At 34.6% G+C, this 18,929-nt stretch overlaps 1 protein-coding gene across 1 annotated transcript in view; it reads left to right on the plus strand.

Moving 5' to 3' along the window:
- Nucleotides 1–5,273: 5,273 nt before the first annotated feature.
- Dach2 (dachshund family transcription factor 2) overlaps nt 5,274–18,929 on the plus strand; it is a 618,325-nt gene continuing 604,669 nt past the window's right edge. The window contains exon 1 of the mRNA XM_005409722.1: nt 5,274–5,770. Coding sequence (XP_005409779.1) covers nt 5,274–5,770 — 497 coding nt within the window. The remainder of the gene's footprint in view (nt 5,771–18,929) is intronic.

Raw genomic sequence — 18,929 nt, forward strand, 5'->3', positions numbered from 1 at the left:
AAAAAAAAAAAAAAAATGAAGGGGCTCAAGAGATGGATGGAAGGGAAAGGGGAGGAAATGCAAGGATATAAAAATTAATAAGATGTATTATGTACATGTACCAATTCCCCGCAAGTGACATAAACATTATATATTTCAAGCATACGCTCATTTAAAAAAGAAAAAAGAAAGTTAGAGGGCTGGGGATGCGGCACAGTGGTAGCGCCACTTGTCTAGTATTCCTGAGGCCCTGAATTCAATGCTCTGTGCTGCAAACAAAAATAATAATAAAATAAATAAAAACAAAATAACCTTCTAAATTATGAAAAGAGATAATACATTGAGAGATATATCTAGTGTTTAAAGGAAACTGTTCCTTTCCTAGGACAGTGCTGTGTGTGGTATCATAGGTTAAAAGTTGGTAAGTGCTCATATTTTATGAGTAATTTGAGAATTAAATTTTTTGTATTTCAATTAGAAAATTTTTTTTCCTTGAAGCATCTGATTTCAATAATTACTCCCTGGGTTTTGACAAATTCTCTTGCTCTGATGGTTCCTCTTCTCCACCTTTGGCTTGGAATTCATCTTCAATTTAATATTGAAACTAAAAGAGAAACTAATATGTCCAAGAAGATCTTTCTATAACCTGTTTCTTGGAAAACACTGAGTGTGGTAAACCTACAGGCTTTAGCCAATTAACTCCTCAGTTTTCTGATGCTTCATTTCACATGTATTGCCTTGCCCAATAATTTCCTTTTCTTGTTTGTCTCAAAACAAAGAGGGCTCCTGGTAGGTTCTGATTAGAGGCCATATCTGAAGTTGCTACATCAGTTGGCTGAGGATTTCAAATGATTCCATTTATTATCTTGGTGTTTCCTTGAATACTCATTTTGAAAACCGGTTCTTTCCAATAACTCTACATTTTTTAGTCCTACAAAGGCTTGCCTGTATATGTCTAAATTATATATTTAATTAAAATTATGTCTTCATTTCACTATGTCAAAGTTGAAATTTTGCCTAAATTCACAGATGAACACCTTAGCCTCCAAAATGAGAATGTAAGCCATCTCCCCTTCACCTTCATCAGCTGCTGCCTCCCACAAAATGATTTTAAAGAGATTTTAAAGGAGTTTCTCCAATTTCCCTTCTTGCCTCTTAAAAAGGGTTCTCCAAATTACGGTAGACAAAGATGTAAATTGCTCATTGAGGCTAGGAAGTTTACAGCATTTCAGTGTACAAGAAGCTGCATTTAAGCCTCAAATCATTCCACTGGAATTAGTGGCATCTAGAACTTCTTGTTCTGATGAGATATGGCAAAGATACTATATTTGTACTAGTTTTATTCATGTTTGTTGTGGTTGTTGGCTCTTGTCTGGTATTAATTCACAAACCTTTGATGTTTTCTTAGTTTTACTTTAGTGCCTCTCATCTTCCAAGTGTATCATGTTTACTGCAGCCTTTACTATTTTATATTGTTTCATGTAATGCCAAAATTTCAGGGTATTGGTATGCAAGGCTTTCTCTGTCTTTGTAGAAATCTAGCCTTATTTAGGAATGTGTTTGCCTCATGGAAGACATTAAAGTCAGAAGGAGATACAAATAAAGTGTCTATGTGGAATTTGATTATCTTATTCTCTGTGGTGGAGTGACTACTGGTGATCAACTTGTAGCACCCAACTGAACTGAATCAGCGTGGTGCTGGATATGGAGGGCCCACCTGAGGATTACTGCCAACCAAATAAAAGAAGATCTGGAATGGTGTTGTTAGGGAGCTGCTGGTTCTCCTGGGTGCTGTTGGTTCTCCCGGAGGAGCTTGTCATGCTGGCTTTCCTGATATGAACTCAGCTGTTCTCATCATCAAAAGAGCTCGGGACCTCATTGTCACTGAGAATGGCTACAGTTCACTTTGGGGAAGCTCTGATCCGTACTTTGAGCATCCCTTCCAGGCTCCAGAAGGGAAGATGGTGCACTGTTCAATGCCCTGGAGGAGCTTGTTGCACTGTTTTATTGATATAGATTAGGCAGTTCTCACCATCAGAGGAGCTTGAGACCTTGTTGCTGAGGATGGCTGTGGTATTTTTGGGGGGAGCTCTGGTCTTTACTTTGAATGTCACTTCCTGGCTCCAGTGCAGATCCCTCAGCCTGCTAGCACAGAACCTTTATGTTGATGGCACAGACTTTCTAGCTTCCACCACTAACCTTTGGGCCTTCCCAGTGCAGATCCGTGGAACAGATGTGTGTGAGACACTGTCATGGCCTCTAGTTCACTCATGGGGGGCATTGTTATGGGCTCTAGGTCTTCAGCTGGACTCATGCAGGATGGTGCCATCGGATCCAGACCCTCAGCTGGATTCTTAGGGTCTTTAGTATGTGGACTGACTTCCTGCATTCTTTTGAACTTCACTCTTTGGATGACTATTATAAAATAATCCTATTAGTTATGTGTCCTGTATTAAATTCTTCCCCTTGCAAACCCTGGATACAACAGTCTCAAAGCATAACTAATAATAACAGGACTAGCAGTAACAGAAATAGAGTAATCAAAAGAGAAAGAAAGCCTAAGGAAACAAAACCTAGAGTCTCAGATCTAGATGGCTAAATCTTTAAATTTACAAGTATCATTTAAGCAAATTATCAAGTTTATTTTCTAGAGGACTGCAAAGGCAAGAATTCTAGTAGTGAAACCAAGGGTCTTTTGTACATTAAGAGCTTCTAAGAGACTTTAACCCCTCAATTATCACTGGCCAATTTCACTTCATAATATTTCCTCTAGCATTTAAACCTTAATTTCTACTAATAATTAAAATTTTGCTATAATCTTGACAGTGAACATTAAATAATAACACATTTAATTCATGCTTCTAAAATGTTCAAAGTATGTTTATTTATACTATAAAAATAATTATGGCCCAAATGAATATACTATTATTATATTTCAGAATTTTAAAAATTTGAAACATTAAAATATTTGCATGATGTTCTATTACTGAAAACACCAAATCACACTGTGCATAAAAAGGCAAAGATAAGGTGGCTGGAGGTATACACAAGGAGTAATTTATGTTTAGGATTTTTAATACAATTAGATCTTTTTGAAATAAGACTTTCCTTTACACCATACCTGTTCATGTGGAAATTTTAATCACAATATGTTATGAGACAAGTTATTTCAACACATAGTTTAATAGCCATTCCTTTCAAAACACCCACTGAAGAAATTGGGGATGTCTTGTTTTAAGAAAACAACAACAGCTATATACAAATATTTCTGTCTGTGCTGTTTTTTGTTTTTTGAGAACCACTACTTTTTGTTGAAGCTTTTCTGTTTCTGCTGTCTCTTCACAATTGACCTTCTTTGCTCCTTATTTTCTTCCCACAACTGTGGTCACATAGCAAAAACAGTTTGATGCCTTCAAAAAATATTTTGAGGCCACATATATTCCCATCTATTATGTTAGGAATGATTTATTGCTGTATTCCAAAACTTGCTTTCATCACAACTTCTTAGCATTTTGATCTTATGTAATTTAAAATTGAAATAGGATTCTAAAGGAGGATTTTATAAAATTAACACATAGTAATTGTGTACATTAATGGATTTCAGTGTGATATTTTCATACATTTATATATTTTGTTTTATCATATTCCCCCTCCAAAGAGAGATGAACACATGCTCAATGAAGTGGCAAAAAGAACAAAATATGTTTTAGAAAAAGGCAGAGAAATCGAATTTAGCTCACTTATAACTTATTAAGGGAGCAGAAAGCTTAGCCACTCCTCTTTTATACTGCTGGGTGGAATTAGCGCAGAATCAAATTCACTAAGTTTGCAAAAATATTCATATTCTGAAAAAATATCAGAGAATTTGCCTTAGCTATGTAGTTGGTAACATTATGTTAAGAAATGAAGAGTGGATTTCACTTTCTAAATAACTACTAGACTTTAGAGGAGAGGTTTGAGCAACTCTCCTTGGTACAACTCTGACACTGTCATCTATCCACCTTATGCTCTGTGTAAGAACTTGTCTTTCCTTTGAAACGTACCCTGTTTAGATACTTTGCTCATTATGAACTCTTTTAGTAAGTTTGTGGCACTTGATAAGTGCAGGAAGAGGAATCTTAAGCTGCATAGACGTCTAATTATTGGGCTTTCAAAGCCAACAGGTGAGAGAGGAAAATGTCATATTTAAGACTGCAAACCTTTGCCTTTCCCTTATATTCTGTTAGGGCTGTTTTGAATTATTAGAGAAACTTTCCAATAAACTTTAGCGGGGGTGGGTGTGTGGGTAAGGCAGCCCAATCCTGAGGCTGAGGGATGGGGACACACAGCTTTGTGTGTTTCAGGACAGTGGTGGAAGTGCTATAAAATAAGGCATCCATTTGCACTCACAAACTGTCTTATTTCCTAAAGTACTCGCAGGCTCGCCAGCCTTCATGAAAGTCAGAGCATAACGTAGGAGTGGGTTAACTTGACCAGCAACTCTGACCTGCCTGAGCTCTATCTCAGAGGCCACTTCCAGTCTGCCAGCTCTGGATCTGCAAGAATTTACCTGAAACGCACTAGGTGGCCTGGCGAGGAGCTGAGGTGGTTTACTTGTGAACTTAGGGGAATCTTTCTTCTGAAAGCTAGGCGAAGTCACTCATTAACTCCTGCAGAGTTTGGGAGCAATGTGTACGTGGAATTGTAGCTGAGAGTTCACTTTCCTCAAAGGAACTTGGGTGTCACACTCAAGTGGCTGGAGGAGGATGAGGAGACCTTTAAGCGTCCTGCTTTGTGTTTCTATCTCTACATTAGTGGTGAGCGGAGAAGATGAGTTTGTAGCATAGTCTACTTGGAGAGCTTTGCGTGACAAATGGACTTTCTTTCGTCAGATTGTGAGGCAAAAAGCAAGGCACCGCACTGCCTCATTAGATTCCATTCACCAGAGAGCCCTGAACTGCCTCAGGTGGTCAGAGGCCGGCAAGAGAGTCTCCACCTCCTCATCGGCAACAGCCATTCGGATCGCTCAGGCGCCGAGGGGTTGGGGCCCATTGGCTGGGGTCCGCTGCCAGTCTCCGGAGGGGGTGTGTTGAGGGTGGGGTCTCAGGCCGCCACGGGTCGGGGCAGCTCACTGTTTGCTGGGTGGTGGGTGAGCTTCAGCTTGAACCCGGCTGCTGGGAAGTTGTTAACAGTTCAGAGAAAGCTAGAACACGCCACAGACTGAGCGCCGGTGAAGGAGTGCGAGGGAGGGGATCCAGAGGAGTTGGGGTGAGAAAGCGAGGGCCCGAGGACCCAACATAAAAGACAGAGTGACCATGGCTGTCTCTGCACCTCCGGTGATTTCTGTAACTTCCAGCGGCACGGGCGTCCCGGGGGGCTTGTTTCGAGCCGAACCACAGTACTCGACTCCGCGAGAGCCCCCTCGCCTCACGCCTAATATAATCAACAGCTTCATGGCCAACAGCCACAGTGGTGGCGGGTTCGGTGGTGGCAGTGGAGGCAGTGGCAGCACCAACACCAACGAGTGCCGGATGGTCGACATGCATGGGGCGAAGGTGGCTTCGTTCCTGATGGACGGTCAGGAACTGATCTGCCTGCCGCAAGTCTTTGATCTTTTCCTCAAGCACCTGGTGGGAGGGTTGCACACGGTGTATACCAAGCTGAAGAGATTGGACATATCGCCAGTAGTGTGTACTGTCGAGCAGGTCCGGATCCTCCGCGGGCTGGGGGCCATCCAGCCCGGGGTGAACCGCTGCAAACTTATAACCAGGAAAGACTTTGAAACTTTGTTCACCGATTGCACCAATGCCAGGTGAGACATTCTTTTTTTTGACTCGTTCCCTGCTCTTACCCCTTTGCCTTCTTCTGCATGTCTCATCACCTTCATCCAACTTAGTCTGTAGAGAGTTAATCTTAACTAGCTTGCCTCTTCACGGTGTAAATCCATGGGGGAAAGAGGAGTACAAGGATTCATTGATTGTAGGTCTCTTCTAGTCTGTGTCCAGTGCTAGGGCTTGGGTCTAAAAATGTCCCTCAAAAAACTTCAGTTTGCAGTCTTCTACTGAAACTTTTCAGCCTTTTGCCCATATCTTGCATGGCTTTTGGTTGTTTATGGTTATTTGTTATTTTCTCTATTTGGTTTTCTTTCCTGTTCTTTTGTGGCTGCACGGGTCTAATAGATTTTCTCTTGAACAAGGACACCAGGGGCTTTCTAGGGGCGTGGGTGTTGGTGGAGGTGATGGTTGTGGTGATGATAGTGGTGGTGGTGGTGGCTGCTGGCTGGCCGGCTGGCTGGCTGAGCTGTAAACTGGGGTCCTAAATTCGCATCCCAGAACACAGCATTTGGGGAACGTAGGGGTCAGAAGTGTAGAATCCATCCCAGAGGGCGATTCAATCCCTATCCTGTGTGATTGTTGTGATAGTGTATGGGAACGTGTGTTGCTGTTTTTGTTGTTACAGGTAGTGTGTGTTTATGTGAGTGTGCAAGTGCTATAAGAACGTTATAGCAAAACGTTATAGTTATGCAAAAGCTCCCCGAAACATACAGTAAAGCAGAGGTGTCATATTTTTTTAAAAGGATGTGGAGAAATGCCCTGGGACCATCCCTTTTGGGTTATCTGCATGAAGAAATGTAAAGCATGAAACGTTGGGGTTGGAACTAGTTTGAATGTTGTAGAAGTTTAGTAGATTTTCTAGAGAGGATGCTCTCGGCTCTGCCTGCTGCTCCCCATGCAAACAGGAGGGATCCCATTCCTTCTGAGAGAGGATTCCTTAAATGATGATGGCTAGCTTCCCTGTTTGTAAGTGTGCTACCTTCATATCACAGTTTAGGAGTACATTGGAGAATCACTGTTCAATTGCACATCAAAAGCAAATTGTATCCAATGTTTTGAGTAAAAAAGAAAAAAAACTATATTCGGGGTTATGTTACATTTTTAATGCCTGTGACTTAGTCTTCTTAGTGTTTATCCCATTTGCAGTCTGGGTAAATCTCAGAAAAGTACATAGGTTTGGCATATGAGATTAGCATACCAACCAGAAATCACCATAACCAAATTAAAAGGAGCAAAGGATTTTGTAAAACAGCGCTACTGTTTATCATTTTGCAAATAACTTCTGCTGAGTTACACCATCTCACAATGTAACATTAAATGATGAGATCTCTGGGTTGATGAGCTAAAACTAACACAGTTGTCACATTGGTTGTAAAATCCAAATTACAATGTTTGGTTGAAGTGTACTGACAACTTGTAGACAAATAGTTGCTTACTGCTACAATAATCTAATGCTACAGAGCTTACAAAGGAAACTTTTCATTTTCTCTGAGCATGTTTGTTTTCTGGCAGTTGCACAGAAACCTATTCATATGACTCTTGCTTCATTTGTATTTAAGGTTTACAAATCCATTTTTTAGGTCAGCTTTTCTTAAAAACATAGGTGGCCTTAAAACACAAAGAGTAATGGGCTCCTTCAACAAAATAAACAGTTACAGATTGAAAGAAGAGGAGGAAATTTTTATTTTGACCACAAAATAGTTTAGAAGACACAGATGCAAAAGGGTGCAAGTGACTTCTAACAGGGGCTATCTAATTCATTGCCATTCAGAAATAGTTACATTTAATTGCACACATGAAATTCTACCCTCCTGTCCCCTCTTTTACCCTCCCTCTGTTCCTCCTTACCCTCTGTCCTCTCTTTTCCTCCCTTCCCTTCTCTTACACATGCCCATTCATAAAGCGAACTGTTTTTACTGATAGGAAATCCTTCCTTAGTTCGGTAATTAATTTGCACATTCCTGAGAAAAACTTGACTTTTATTTTAAAAATAAAGAGATTAGCATTCAATTGTGATTTGGATGTTTTCCTCTCTAAATAGAAACTTTTCCTTAATTAATTTTTATTGGATCTACTTATAGGAAGAATGATAAATTACTCTGTACCTAGAGGCAGATGATAATATGGTAATTTTGGACCCTGTTATAATATGTTTTCTTATTATTGTAATGTAACTAAGTTTTATTTACTCTTTAGGATAGCATTTGCATAACCAACTTTTTTGCTTGAACTGATTTTGTGTGTGTGCGTGCATAAAGGTGATAGAGAAATGTTAAATATGGAGGGAAAATACATTTGCGGTATGATGCATGTGCCTTCTATTGCCTTTTATCTTTATAGGTCTCTTATTAATTACATGCAATTTTTATAATTGTTTTATAAGTATTGAAATATCTTATAAAATTATGAACTATGTCATATGAGTGAAATCCATAAAAGAAGATGAAAGACTTATTTAAAACATACTTAGATTGAAATTTTTAGATAGGAAAAGAAAACAATTTCTGGAAAAAATCTAATGGCAAAGTAACATCACCTAATTTGCATTGATAGTCATGTTGTTAAAATTAGGATGTATGATAATGCTTATTAATAGTGTTTTATGATTTTAGGTAACATTATTTGTAAAAATATGTACTTTAAGTCATTTCAAAATTTATATTTTCAACTCAAATTTATAACTAATGTTTAAATCAGTATTGTTTCTATAACTTTTTGATTCAATGAAAACTAAAATGAAGGATGTAAAAGGGAGGAAGTACAAGACAGACAACATAAACTAGATGACTCGTGGTCAGCAAGAGAGAAGAAATGTAGGAAAAGAGCAGAATGATGCCACAGAATGAAGGAAAGATAGATATGGGAAAAGATCTTATAGGGATGCCCAAAGAAGATGAGTAACATACCAAAGGAGACCTGGCTGAAGAGGATTGCCCTTCAGAACTCATGACTTTTTGTTTTTCTAGCTAAAATATTCGAGGAGGGAAATACAAAAGTATATGTTTAGAGTACAAATGCTCACACACTATTTTTATTTGAAAAAAAAAAAAAAAAAGATTGATTCCCATCCTCCTGAAGGATAAATTGTCATAATATACTCTTGGAAGGAAGGCCTATTCGTAATGGTGTCATTGTCAATTTTCTTTTCCTGCATAATACACATTCATGTCCTTCTCTGTCACATATGTGCAGGATAGTATATGTCACAACTTAAGGGTATTTTATGATTTCTGTGCTACCCTGGAATACACAAGATGGACCATTTTCAAATTCGTTACTTTTAGATTCCTTAACATATTGCCACAAGTTGCATCTTGATTTGGTTCAGTGCACATTTTCATTAATTAATTTGCACTGCAGAAAAATGAATGAATTAAATATTAGTTCATGATTGTTTCTTTGATTTTACTGAAAGTCACAACCAGAGTTCTCCCAATGTCTTGTGTTAACTATTTTGTTGTAGCCCATTACTGAACTATTCAAAGTTTTCATTCCAAAGTTGGGAGATAAACCTGCTTCAACTACCAGAGAATACTGAGACTTAATCTCTTGACCATTTATTGCTCTATAAGGTAAGCTAAGCCTTACATCACTGCAATGCTAAAGGGCTATGCAATGTTTCCCCTTTATTCTCTTTAAGTTCAAAAATTTAGTTATGAGGAAATGTGAAAAATATTAAGAAAATGATTAGTAAAAGGCCGAAAACCAAATCGAAAAATTATTATCTTCATTCAAGTTTTTGTTTTTTGTGGATAAAGCACTGGGATTTTTTTTGTTTAAATTTTTTACAAGAAAATTTGGAGTTTTTAATATCAGACAGATAGGCAGATTGAGAAATCCAATATCTAAAATTCTCATCATTTTGCAATGGACTTTTCTTGCTAAATCATATTTTGTAGTAGCAAAATAGTAATTTAAAAATTGGCTGCATTGATATGATATTTAATAAACACACTGTTATCACCTTTTATCTACCTATCAACATAAAGGTAACATTGTCATATTTCACAATCAGCATTTATTTCATTAAAGGCAACTGATTAATGATATTTAGTTACTTACATATAGCTAAATGAATGCTTGAAGAAACAAGAATGTATGAGTAAGAAAACATTTTAGTAATGTCTTTGGAGACATGATGACTGAAAAATTCAAATGAATAAAATTCAGTTTTAAAACATATATTCAAAATAATTCAATTATATTTTATTATTTTCTCAAGATGTAAAAAGGATATAAAAAGACTATATTAGAATAGTTTTATATGAATTATAGTTGACATTAATAAAATTGTAAAACTTTTCTAATACTAGACATATGATTACTGTAAAACTGGATGGATTTGGTTTTATATTTACACTTGAACACTTTAGATTCATAATCTGTATAGAGTAACAGAATTTAATTTTAAAACTGATGATTTACTTTTTCAGTAAAGTTAAGAAGCATCAATTTTATTAATGAACTCATTCACTTTCTGGCCCAATATTTTGTATTACTTACATTTTCAGAAATAATGAAGCATTTCTAAAATTAATCTGGGTAGTAAATGCAGACGTTTTATTTAACAAAATGATGATGAGCTAGTCATTTTATTTATTCAAAGTGATTACATAGTCAACAATGCTCTATTTTTCATCAGAGAAATCAGAATTATTAAGTAAAGCAATCAAGTTATGTTGCAGTATACGAGACTTTAATATGTGCATTCATTTTAAATGTATACTTTTGCATAATCAACAATTTTTGTATTTATCAAAATATTTTAATGTATTTGTCTCAAACATTCATTTATTATGGAATGAAAATTGCATTAAGGGAATGATTCAAAACACAGTGGGGTACATCTTTGGATTTTCATGTATGATATTATCTTAAAATATAGTTTGTGAATGCCAAGAAATAGGACATGATGGTCTTCAGACGCTAATGTTTTATGTGGTTTTGCATATCATATTCTTATTACTTATAGAAGTTATGTAGTCTTAATTATTTGGTGCTCCATTAAGTAACTATTTTGTCTTAGTGAAATGTCTAAATGTCTCAAAATTTCAGCCGAATATAATTATGAGTAGCCCTAATCACAGTTGGCATTTGGCAATCTAGATCTCTGGTGGCACTTTATCTTGTGAACATAAAGATATACATCATTTAGTTTTATCCATTCTGTACATTTCAAATCTTTACTAAAACCACTCTAATTGAGCCACAGTTGAAAATATATTTTTGGATAAAACACATCAAAGCTTTCTCCCAAACTAAAGCAATTAGATATTAATGGTATTCTTGTCGCATATTCAAAAGGTCTTTGGTAACATTTTTTCTCCTTTTTTTCCCTTTCAACATCTCAACCTGCACGCTTTACTGTCACTTCAGATCACACAATTCTGCAAAGATAAAACAATATTTAAACACATTTGCTTTGGATGGGAAATTGAGCATTTGCACCCAATAAGCCTGATTGTGGAACTGCATGCAAATTGTGTTTTGATTTATCTCTTTTACACTTTTTTCCATTTGAATTGATCTTGCATTAATTTCACCAAGGGGCTCTGTGAGGCTGCAGATGTTGCCCTGTGTTTAATAAATCAATGAGACAGATCTGAATGAATCACTTCAGATGGATTCTCTGCTCGGTTTGATGTCTAGATGTTATTCTTAGCTTGTTATCATGACAGATGCATTAATGTTCCCATACACTGCCAGCAATGTCAAAGAGACCGAAGCTTTTAAAGTGGCAGTATCCCTTTTCCATTTTCTGCTAGAATATCTAAATTTATTTTATTTTACTGAGGGGTCAGAGAAAAATATCAAGGCAATCATAAATTTATTCATAATAAAGATTCTCAATATTCATGTTACATTGTTAACTATTCCAAAATGGTGGAAATCAATATATTATGAAAACTATAGTGTAGCACCTTAATATTGCCTCCACGTTAATAAATAATCACAGGAGGAAAAATGAAAATTAGTAATATATTATTGGGACACACTGAAAGAATTATACTGTATCCAAATTGATTACAGAGGATGTTAATTTTAAGTCTGCACTAATAACTTTTTTGTTGGATTAATGCAGCTGTAATACATTCTTACCAAGGGATTTAGAACTCCTTCAGTATTTCATACTTTTTAGTAAGAAGAGAGTCCATCCATTGTATATTCATTATTTCCTCATTTTGCAATGCTGACAATCTTACAAAAGTTTATTTCATTTAGTATATGTTAGCTCTTTATATTCTGAGCATGTGTAAATCATAAAACATTCACTAACATAAATGTTAGCCTTGCAGCTTAATTTCATAGACTAAAGAACCTGTACATATCAAAAGGAACATTGATATAACTAGTGAGATTTACCTACCTGCGTAAATATCATAAGTGCCATGTTTTAGTTCATTTAACCCATTATTTCATTATCATGAAATAGAGAAATGATGCTCTGTGTTGATGAGAAGTATTTTTAATTTAATATTGTAGGTGATATAAATTTTTAGTTAATATTTGATATTTAAAGATGCAAATTTGCAAAGGAGATTCAATTTTTCGTTTGTTCAAGCTTCTGAAAAATATCTATTTTTTTAAAAATCAGCTTTAAAAAATTGATTCTGCTTATATAGGCTTTTACAATATACTTTGAGCCTGATTTTATTATCTTTATTAGAATATGACAATAGGAAGCACTATTAAGTGATACTGTTTAATTCTCAAATTCTACAGGAAAAATTCTTATCTTTAGTGTTAGGATAATGTTTGTAGCTTAAGTACGTGCTATGATCTATAGTAGAATTTAAAGATGTTTTCATGAACTTCAATAAAGTTATGAATAATGGTTAACTTTCTATTTTGCAATTTTGTTTAAAACATAAATTACTTCATGGTGAGATCTCACCACATTCTTTTTTAATGCTGTTTTGATATTATAATAATATACTGAGATTGTGGGTACAAGATATAAATTGTTCATGTAAAATTAAATATAGTGTAAATAAAGGGAAAGCTTTACTTTCATCAGTAGCTATCTTCCTGCCATGAAAAGAGAATCAAATTGGTTCGATTAAACAAAACCTTGAATTTGTAATAAAAGTTGCTGAATAATCATTTAACTCCAGTAATACTCATTGCAAAACTTCATTAAATCTAATATTGTTTATACAGGCACCTAATTCACATTTGCTGAATGGATACAATCATACATACATACACACACTCATTCATTTTTTTCAAAAATCATTGTATCAATTGGTGTTTAAAAAGCTAAGAAATAATTACATAAAGTTTGCAGTTATTAGAATGACATAATCCTTTAAATTAACTCCAATGTAAAAGCATTTATAAATCATGCTATAAACCTTTTGCAAATATACATGTAAATGTAACAAATATCATACATGAAATCAGAATATTTGAAATGAAAAACATTATCGTAGAGAGAATGAATTCTTTTTTGGTACTGGGAATCGAACTCACAACCTCATGTTTGCCAGGCAGGCGCTGTGTCACTGAGGTATATCCCCAGCCCAAGAATGAATTCTTGATATTTATTCTTAGTGAAAACCCAGGTGGGATGTGCTAATATTATGAATAGGTGAGAATTAATAAGTTAAAGAAGACTAATACTATAAATTGATTCTCGCTGATTTAGATTTATAGTACTTGATGTCTGCACTAACTATTGCGGCAGTTGATTTGAGATCTCTTTCTTTCTTTCTTTCTTTCTTTCTTTCTTTCTTTCTTTCTTTCTTTCTTTCTTTCTTTCTTTTTCTGAGATAAGATCTCACTGTGTAGTTTAGGGTGGCCTTAAGTTCACTATGTAGCACAGGGTGACCTCAAACTCGCAGTGATCCTCCTGCATCAGCCTCCTGAGTGTTGGCGCTACAGGCATGCGCCACCACACCCAGCACTGAGATTGTTTTCAAACAGTAAATGGTTGGTTATCCAAAAGGGATTAGGTAAGGAGATGATTTTCGTCCCTTTGTTCTAGAATCTGTGAATAGAAACACAAATACATACTAAGAAAAACGACTTTATTTTTCAATGAATAATCTGAAGATGGAGTTGAAGCTTGAATTTGTGTGAAGCATCCTCTTCACCACCCAATTAAAGGAGTAACTTAGTTCGTTCAAGTTACTAACATTGAAGAGTAAAATTTCCTTTCATCTAGGACCCTAGGTTGAAGCTACTCATATTTAGGTATGAGTTTGAATCATTATTATTATTTAGTTTATTAAAGCAAATCGTAGTGAAAACTTTGTAATTGCACTGCTGAAAAATTATATAGTACACGAAAGTTTAAAAAATAATGGAGCACAGTATTTTTATTGCTACACAACCTTTTTATTTTTAAACAGGTTGACTGCCTAATAGTGTGTGATGTAGTGTGTATCTTAAGGTATAAAGCATTGAACTGCAATTGTATCCAATGATCTTATCAGGTTGTTGGCAACTGGTAGCTGGTAACAGCATTTAGGCTACATTTAGTCTACCTGCTATTTATGTGATGGGTTAAAAAAAAAGTAATATTGATCTGTCTCCAGATTAAAGTTTGAAATGGATAATAGCCTGAACACAAAAGGCTTTTTTTATGATTTCTCAGCTTGCCATTGATCTCCGAGTTTTATTGCATTCATTATTTATTAAAAGAATTTGCAAGCTAAACATAATGTTAAGCTAGTTTGCACACAGGGACCACACTTAGGAAATTGAATGGAAATTGCATTAGAGATGAACATCTGTGCTATTTTTCCACTCATGTGTTCATGGGTTTGTATAAGAGGTGTATTGGATTAACAGTTATCACCGTTATAGCTTACAGCAATATGTTAGATTCTGAGTTTTTAGTTCCTTTGGAAGAAGACTGTTTCTCATATATTAGGATAAATTTATTTTTATTATAATGTTGACTAATTATATTATGAATCACCTGTATTATATTCTACTGTTGTAAAGTAAAAACATTTTAAAAATATAATTATCATATAAGAATGCAAAATCTCTTAATGGCTTTTGGTACTTGTGTACATAGGTGTAATTTACATAGTATCCATTTTAAGAATCTTGACTTGAATATCTATTAAAGCATATAAATTTATTAGAAACTATACAACAACCTTAATATGATTATACCTATACCTATATCCAAACCTATATCTGTATCTATATATCTCTATCTCTGTCTATACCTATACCTATATCTATTTCCATATCCAATATTCTTGCTTATTCTGAAAAGATAATAATCATTCAAACACTGAAATCTTGCTCTGTTTAATACTAACAATGACAGGGTGGGAAGCTTTGTGTTCAATCTAAAGAAATTTAAGGGGCTGGGGATTTAGCTCAGCGGCAAAAGCGCCTGCCTGGCAAGCGCAAGGTTGTGAGTTCGGTTCCCGGTACTGGAGGAAAAAAAAAAAAAAAGAAATTTAATTACAAAAACTCAGGTTGACCTCACCTGGAATAGTTGTGTGGAGAATATAAGTTAGACTCCAATCAGTATATTTTCTGCTATATTTTCATTAAACATGTAGACATTTCAAAAGTTTATTTTTATTGATTTCATTCTAAATAAGTAAATATTTAGCTTATGACATATAAAATACATTTATCCTTCCATTTTATTTGCTAAATTATAGAATGTTTGAGATTGCACATTTTTCCATATCTATTCTTAAATAATCATAAAATTGTTCTTTGCATATGTGCTTCATGTGTTTTACCAGTTAACAGTGGGCTCTTCTTTTAGTTTCTTAATTATATTAGAAATGTCTATATAGAAAGTTATTAAACTTGCAAATGTGGACTTAAAATTGTTCTTTAATTCAAAAAGCTTACTTTCCTTTGTGATAAAATTTTTAAACTAATCATTTTCTCAAGCTTAGGGCTTCATTTGATTTATATGTCATCCTATACAATATTCTATGTCCCAGATTAAAACAGATGAGAAAGAGTTGTCTATATTCATTCAGAATACATTGGCCCTTAAGTATTTAAAAATAAATAACTGCATAAAAAGATTATTTAAAAACATGTACAAGTAAACGTTTATTGTTAGTGTTAAGCCTGCTGTTTTGAAGATAGCCTTCTATATGTTTAAATTTTAAGTTTATTTTACAGATAAATTCATGCGTACCTTCTAGGTTTGTATTTCAGGAAGACAAAAAGGGAAGTTCATTCACAGAAAAAAATTACTACATGATACATTTTATGTACAGTACACAAGCTTTAGATTTCATTTCATTAAGCCAATTAGTACATTCTGTTTGAGCGTATGTTATCTATAATGTATGATATTCTCTAGTTCAACTAACTTGTTATTTCAGCAAATATTTAGCAAATATCTGCTATGTGGAATTCTATGAAAAGGAATTGTTTACATTCTTATTGTCTCATCCTCTGATTACCTAGGAACAGACTTTTGTTGTTTTATGGTTAACTCTCAAGTAACCTACATTATTGGAAGCAAAAGTAAATGTTGGATATAATTAAAAAACATGAAAAATTAAACTGACATTATATAAGTTTTGCAGTGCATCACAAGATATTCTCAGTATATCTGCCTAAGTATAGTTTTCATATTCTCATATTAAATTTCATTTCCATTTTATGAGCATTCATTGGTAGAAGGAAGCGAGATACTCTAGAACAGTGATGGTGAACGTTTTAGAGCTTTCAGTGATACAAACAGCTTGCTGCAGTATGCGTGCCATACTTTTGCCACCACTGCCCTAGAAACTTGAAGGTTGCATTCAATCTCAAATTAAATTCTTCATGCAAATATTATCCAAAGTGAGCAAAATACAACAGACATATAGTACATATATCATAGATAGCAGCAGTGTACTCTGGATCACGTTGGTGAGTGTATTTTGGTTGAATTTACTCTTATGCTATCTGTGGAAAGATTTATGTTCTTAATGGATATTGCACTCATAGGCCGTTAGCAGATCAAAACCCGGCAAACTGCGTGAGTTCGGCTGTTGATTTGAGCAGTGCCCTTTTCTTAGGACCCCTAAGTAACCATCTTCTGTAAGATAAATAAACATTCTGGGACACCAGAGCGATCATGGTTTTTGGGTTAAAACACACAAATGAGCATAGCTATAAATCATATTTTTATGAAGGTTTCTATTTGGTGAAAGAAATAATCAAGTTTCAACTTGTAATTAAGAAAGGGAACATCATTGTCTTCATGCTGATTATGTCTTGGCAAGAGCAATCATTTTGATGATGATCACAAGTCAAACATTGTGACCTCTAGAGTGCAGTGACTCTGTCAGAGCTTCATTGGTGTAAATATATTAGATAGTTATTTTGTTACATTTGCAATTGTTTTAGATTCATCTTTGTCATATGAGGGGACTGACACATTTTTGTCATTTTAAGGGAATGGGGATTCATGAAATTATATGTTACTTCCATAATCTCCTTCCTTCCAGATCAGACAGTTTTATTATTTGTTGCAGTCTACTTTCATTGAATTGAATGGCTAAACTTGTGTTTATTTTCTAGTGAGATTTTTGGTTTTGTTTTCAAGAGGGCTTTAAATTTTTAAATGTAATAAACACAGTAAAAGATTTTCCCCTTTTTTGGTCTTTTTTCGATATAGCTGGAAAAAATGTAAAAGGTGTGACACATATGGATCCATGAAACATCAAAGAAGGAACAGTGGAACTCAGTAATTTAGTTTTCTATTTAATTAGAAAGCCTCTTGTTTGTATAAACAGAAGAACTGTTTTAATATGGACAAAGAAATGAAGCAAAATAAGGGTGGAGAAAACTTGATGAGAAATACAGAATGGAAGTAGTAAATGGAAATAGAGAATGAGCTGGCAACTGTTCTATTCTTGAAGTATAGCCCTGAGACCTGAACACCCTTTTGTAATTAATATTTTATTTTAGTGGTCAGCTTAAACATATTTATCCATAGGAACAGAAGTCATGAAAAACATTAGGTGTTAATAATAATAAAAGAACTAATGGAAAATTCTGGAAATGTTATTCCATTTAAGATCAACTAGTGGCAGAGAAATTGTAATAGAGTAGTTGTATAAACATTGTCATTAATGTTTTGTAATATTCTTATGAATGTTATTTTAATTAAAACATTTATACAGTATCCATTTGCATATATTTGGAGAGTTTCCTTACTATTCCTAGCCTGTTAACTTCATTATAGCTTGCCATAGCACATTTTTGAAACACATATTGAGTATGTATTATTTAAAAATTGCAGAATTTGTCTTTGTATACTATGTGTAGTTTTTAGATATATGTTTTTTTTTTTTGGTACTGGGAATCGAACTTGGGACCTTGAGCTTGCCAGGCAGGCGCTTGTGCCACTGAGCTATATATCCGGCCCCTGTGTAGATTTTATTACCTTCAGCAGTAACTAACTTTGCATTTTAGGGAATAATTGACTCACTGTATTCAAAATTATTTAATGAACACTGAAATTTGAATTAAAGAATATCACAATGGCATTTCCTTCATTTTGGATCTAATGAGTACAATAAAGTTTAAATATTTACTATGTGTCCCTTTTTCTGAAAATATAACTGAAGGCTAAAATTACTAGCAAGGTGTAATCATAAAATCTTTCTATGTATATACTGGTTTATAGCTTATATTATACCTTCAAGTACAGTGATGCACTTAATTCAAGTCTTGAAGAGTCTGTTTTTAAAATTTTGGTATAAAATTTCTAAATATTTATAAACAGATGGCTGATTGCTTTGCAACATGGTACTTCTGGGGATTGCTTAATTTTACTTAAGCTATTTTTTTCACTCAATGCTAAATCAGCATCTTCCACAGTTCCAATGAAACTTGCCATGCTTTTAGTAAATAGTACTGTACCTTACCTTTGAGCAGTTCAAAGCCTGCAGAGCTTATTCACATGCTGTCTGCACTTATTCTTGCAGCCGTTCCATGAGCTAAGTCATCAAATCTCAAATTTAGATGAGAAAATAGAAATGTAGGCAAGTGAAATGAACTATCCAAGATGATACATTCTAGTATAGACAAGAATTAGGCCGAGCTAATTCTTGATTCTAAACCTTCTATTGGGCCTCCTCTAGTGCAATATATTCTCTATGCTGTATTGGATGATGGACTTTAGCAAGAACACTTTAGTTA

Source organism: Chinchilla lanigera, unplaced genomic scaffold (assembly GCF_000276665.1).
Source record: "Chinchilla lanigera isolate Chin_1 unplaced genomic scaffold, ChiLan1.0 scaffold00124, whole genome shotgun sequence".
Classification (NCBI taxonomy): domain Eukaryota; kingdom Metazoa; phylum Chordata; class Mammalia; order Rodentia; family Chinchillidae; genus Chinchilla; species Chinchilla lanigera.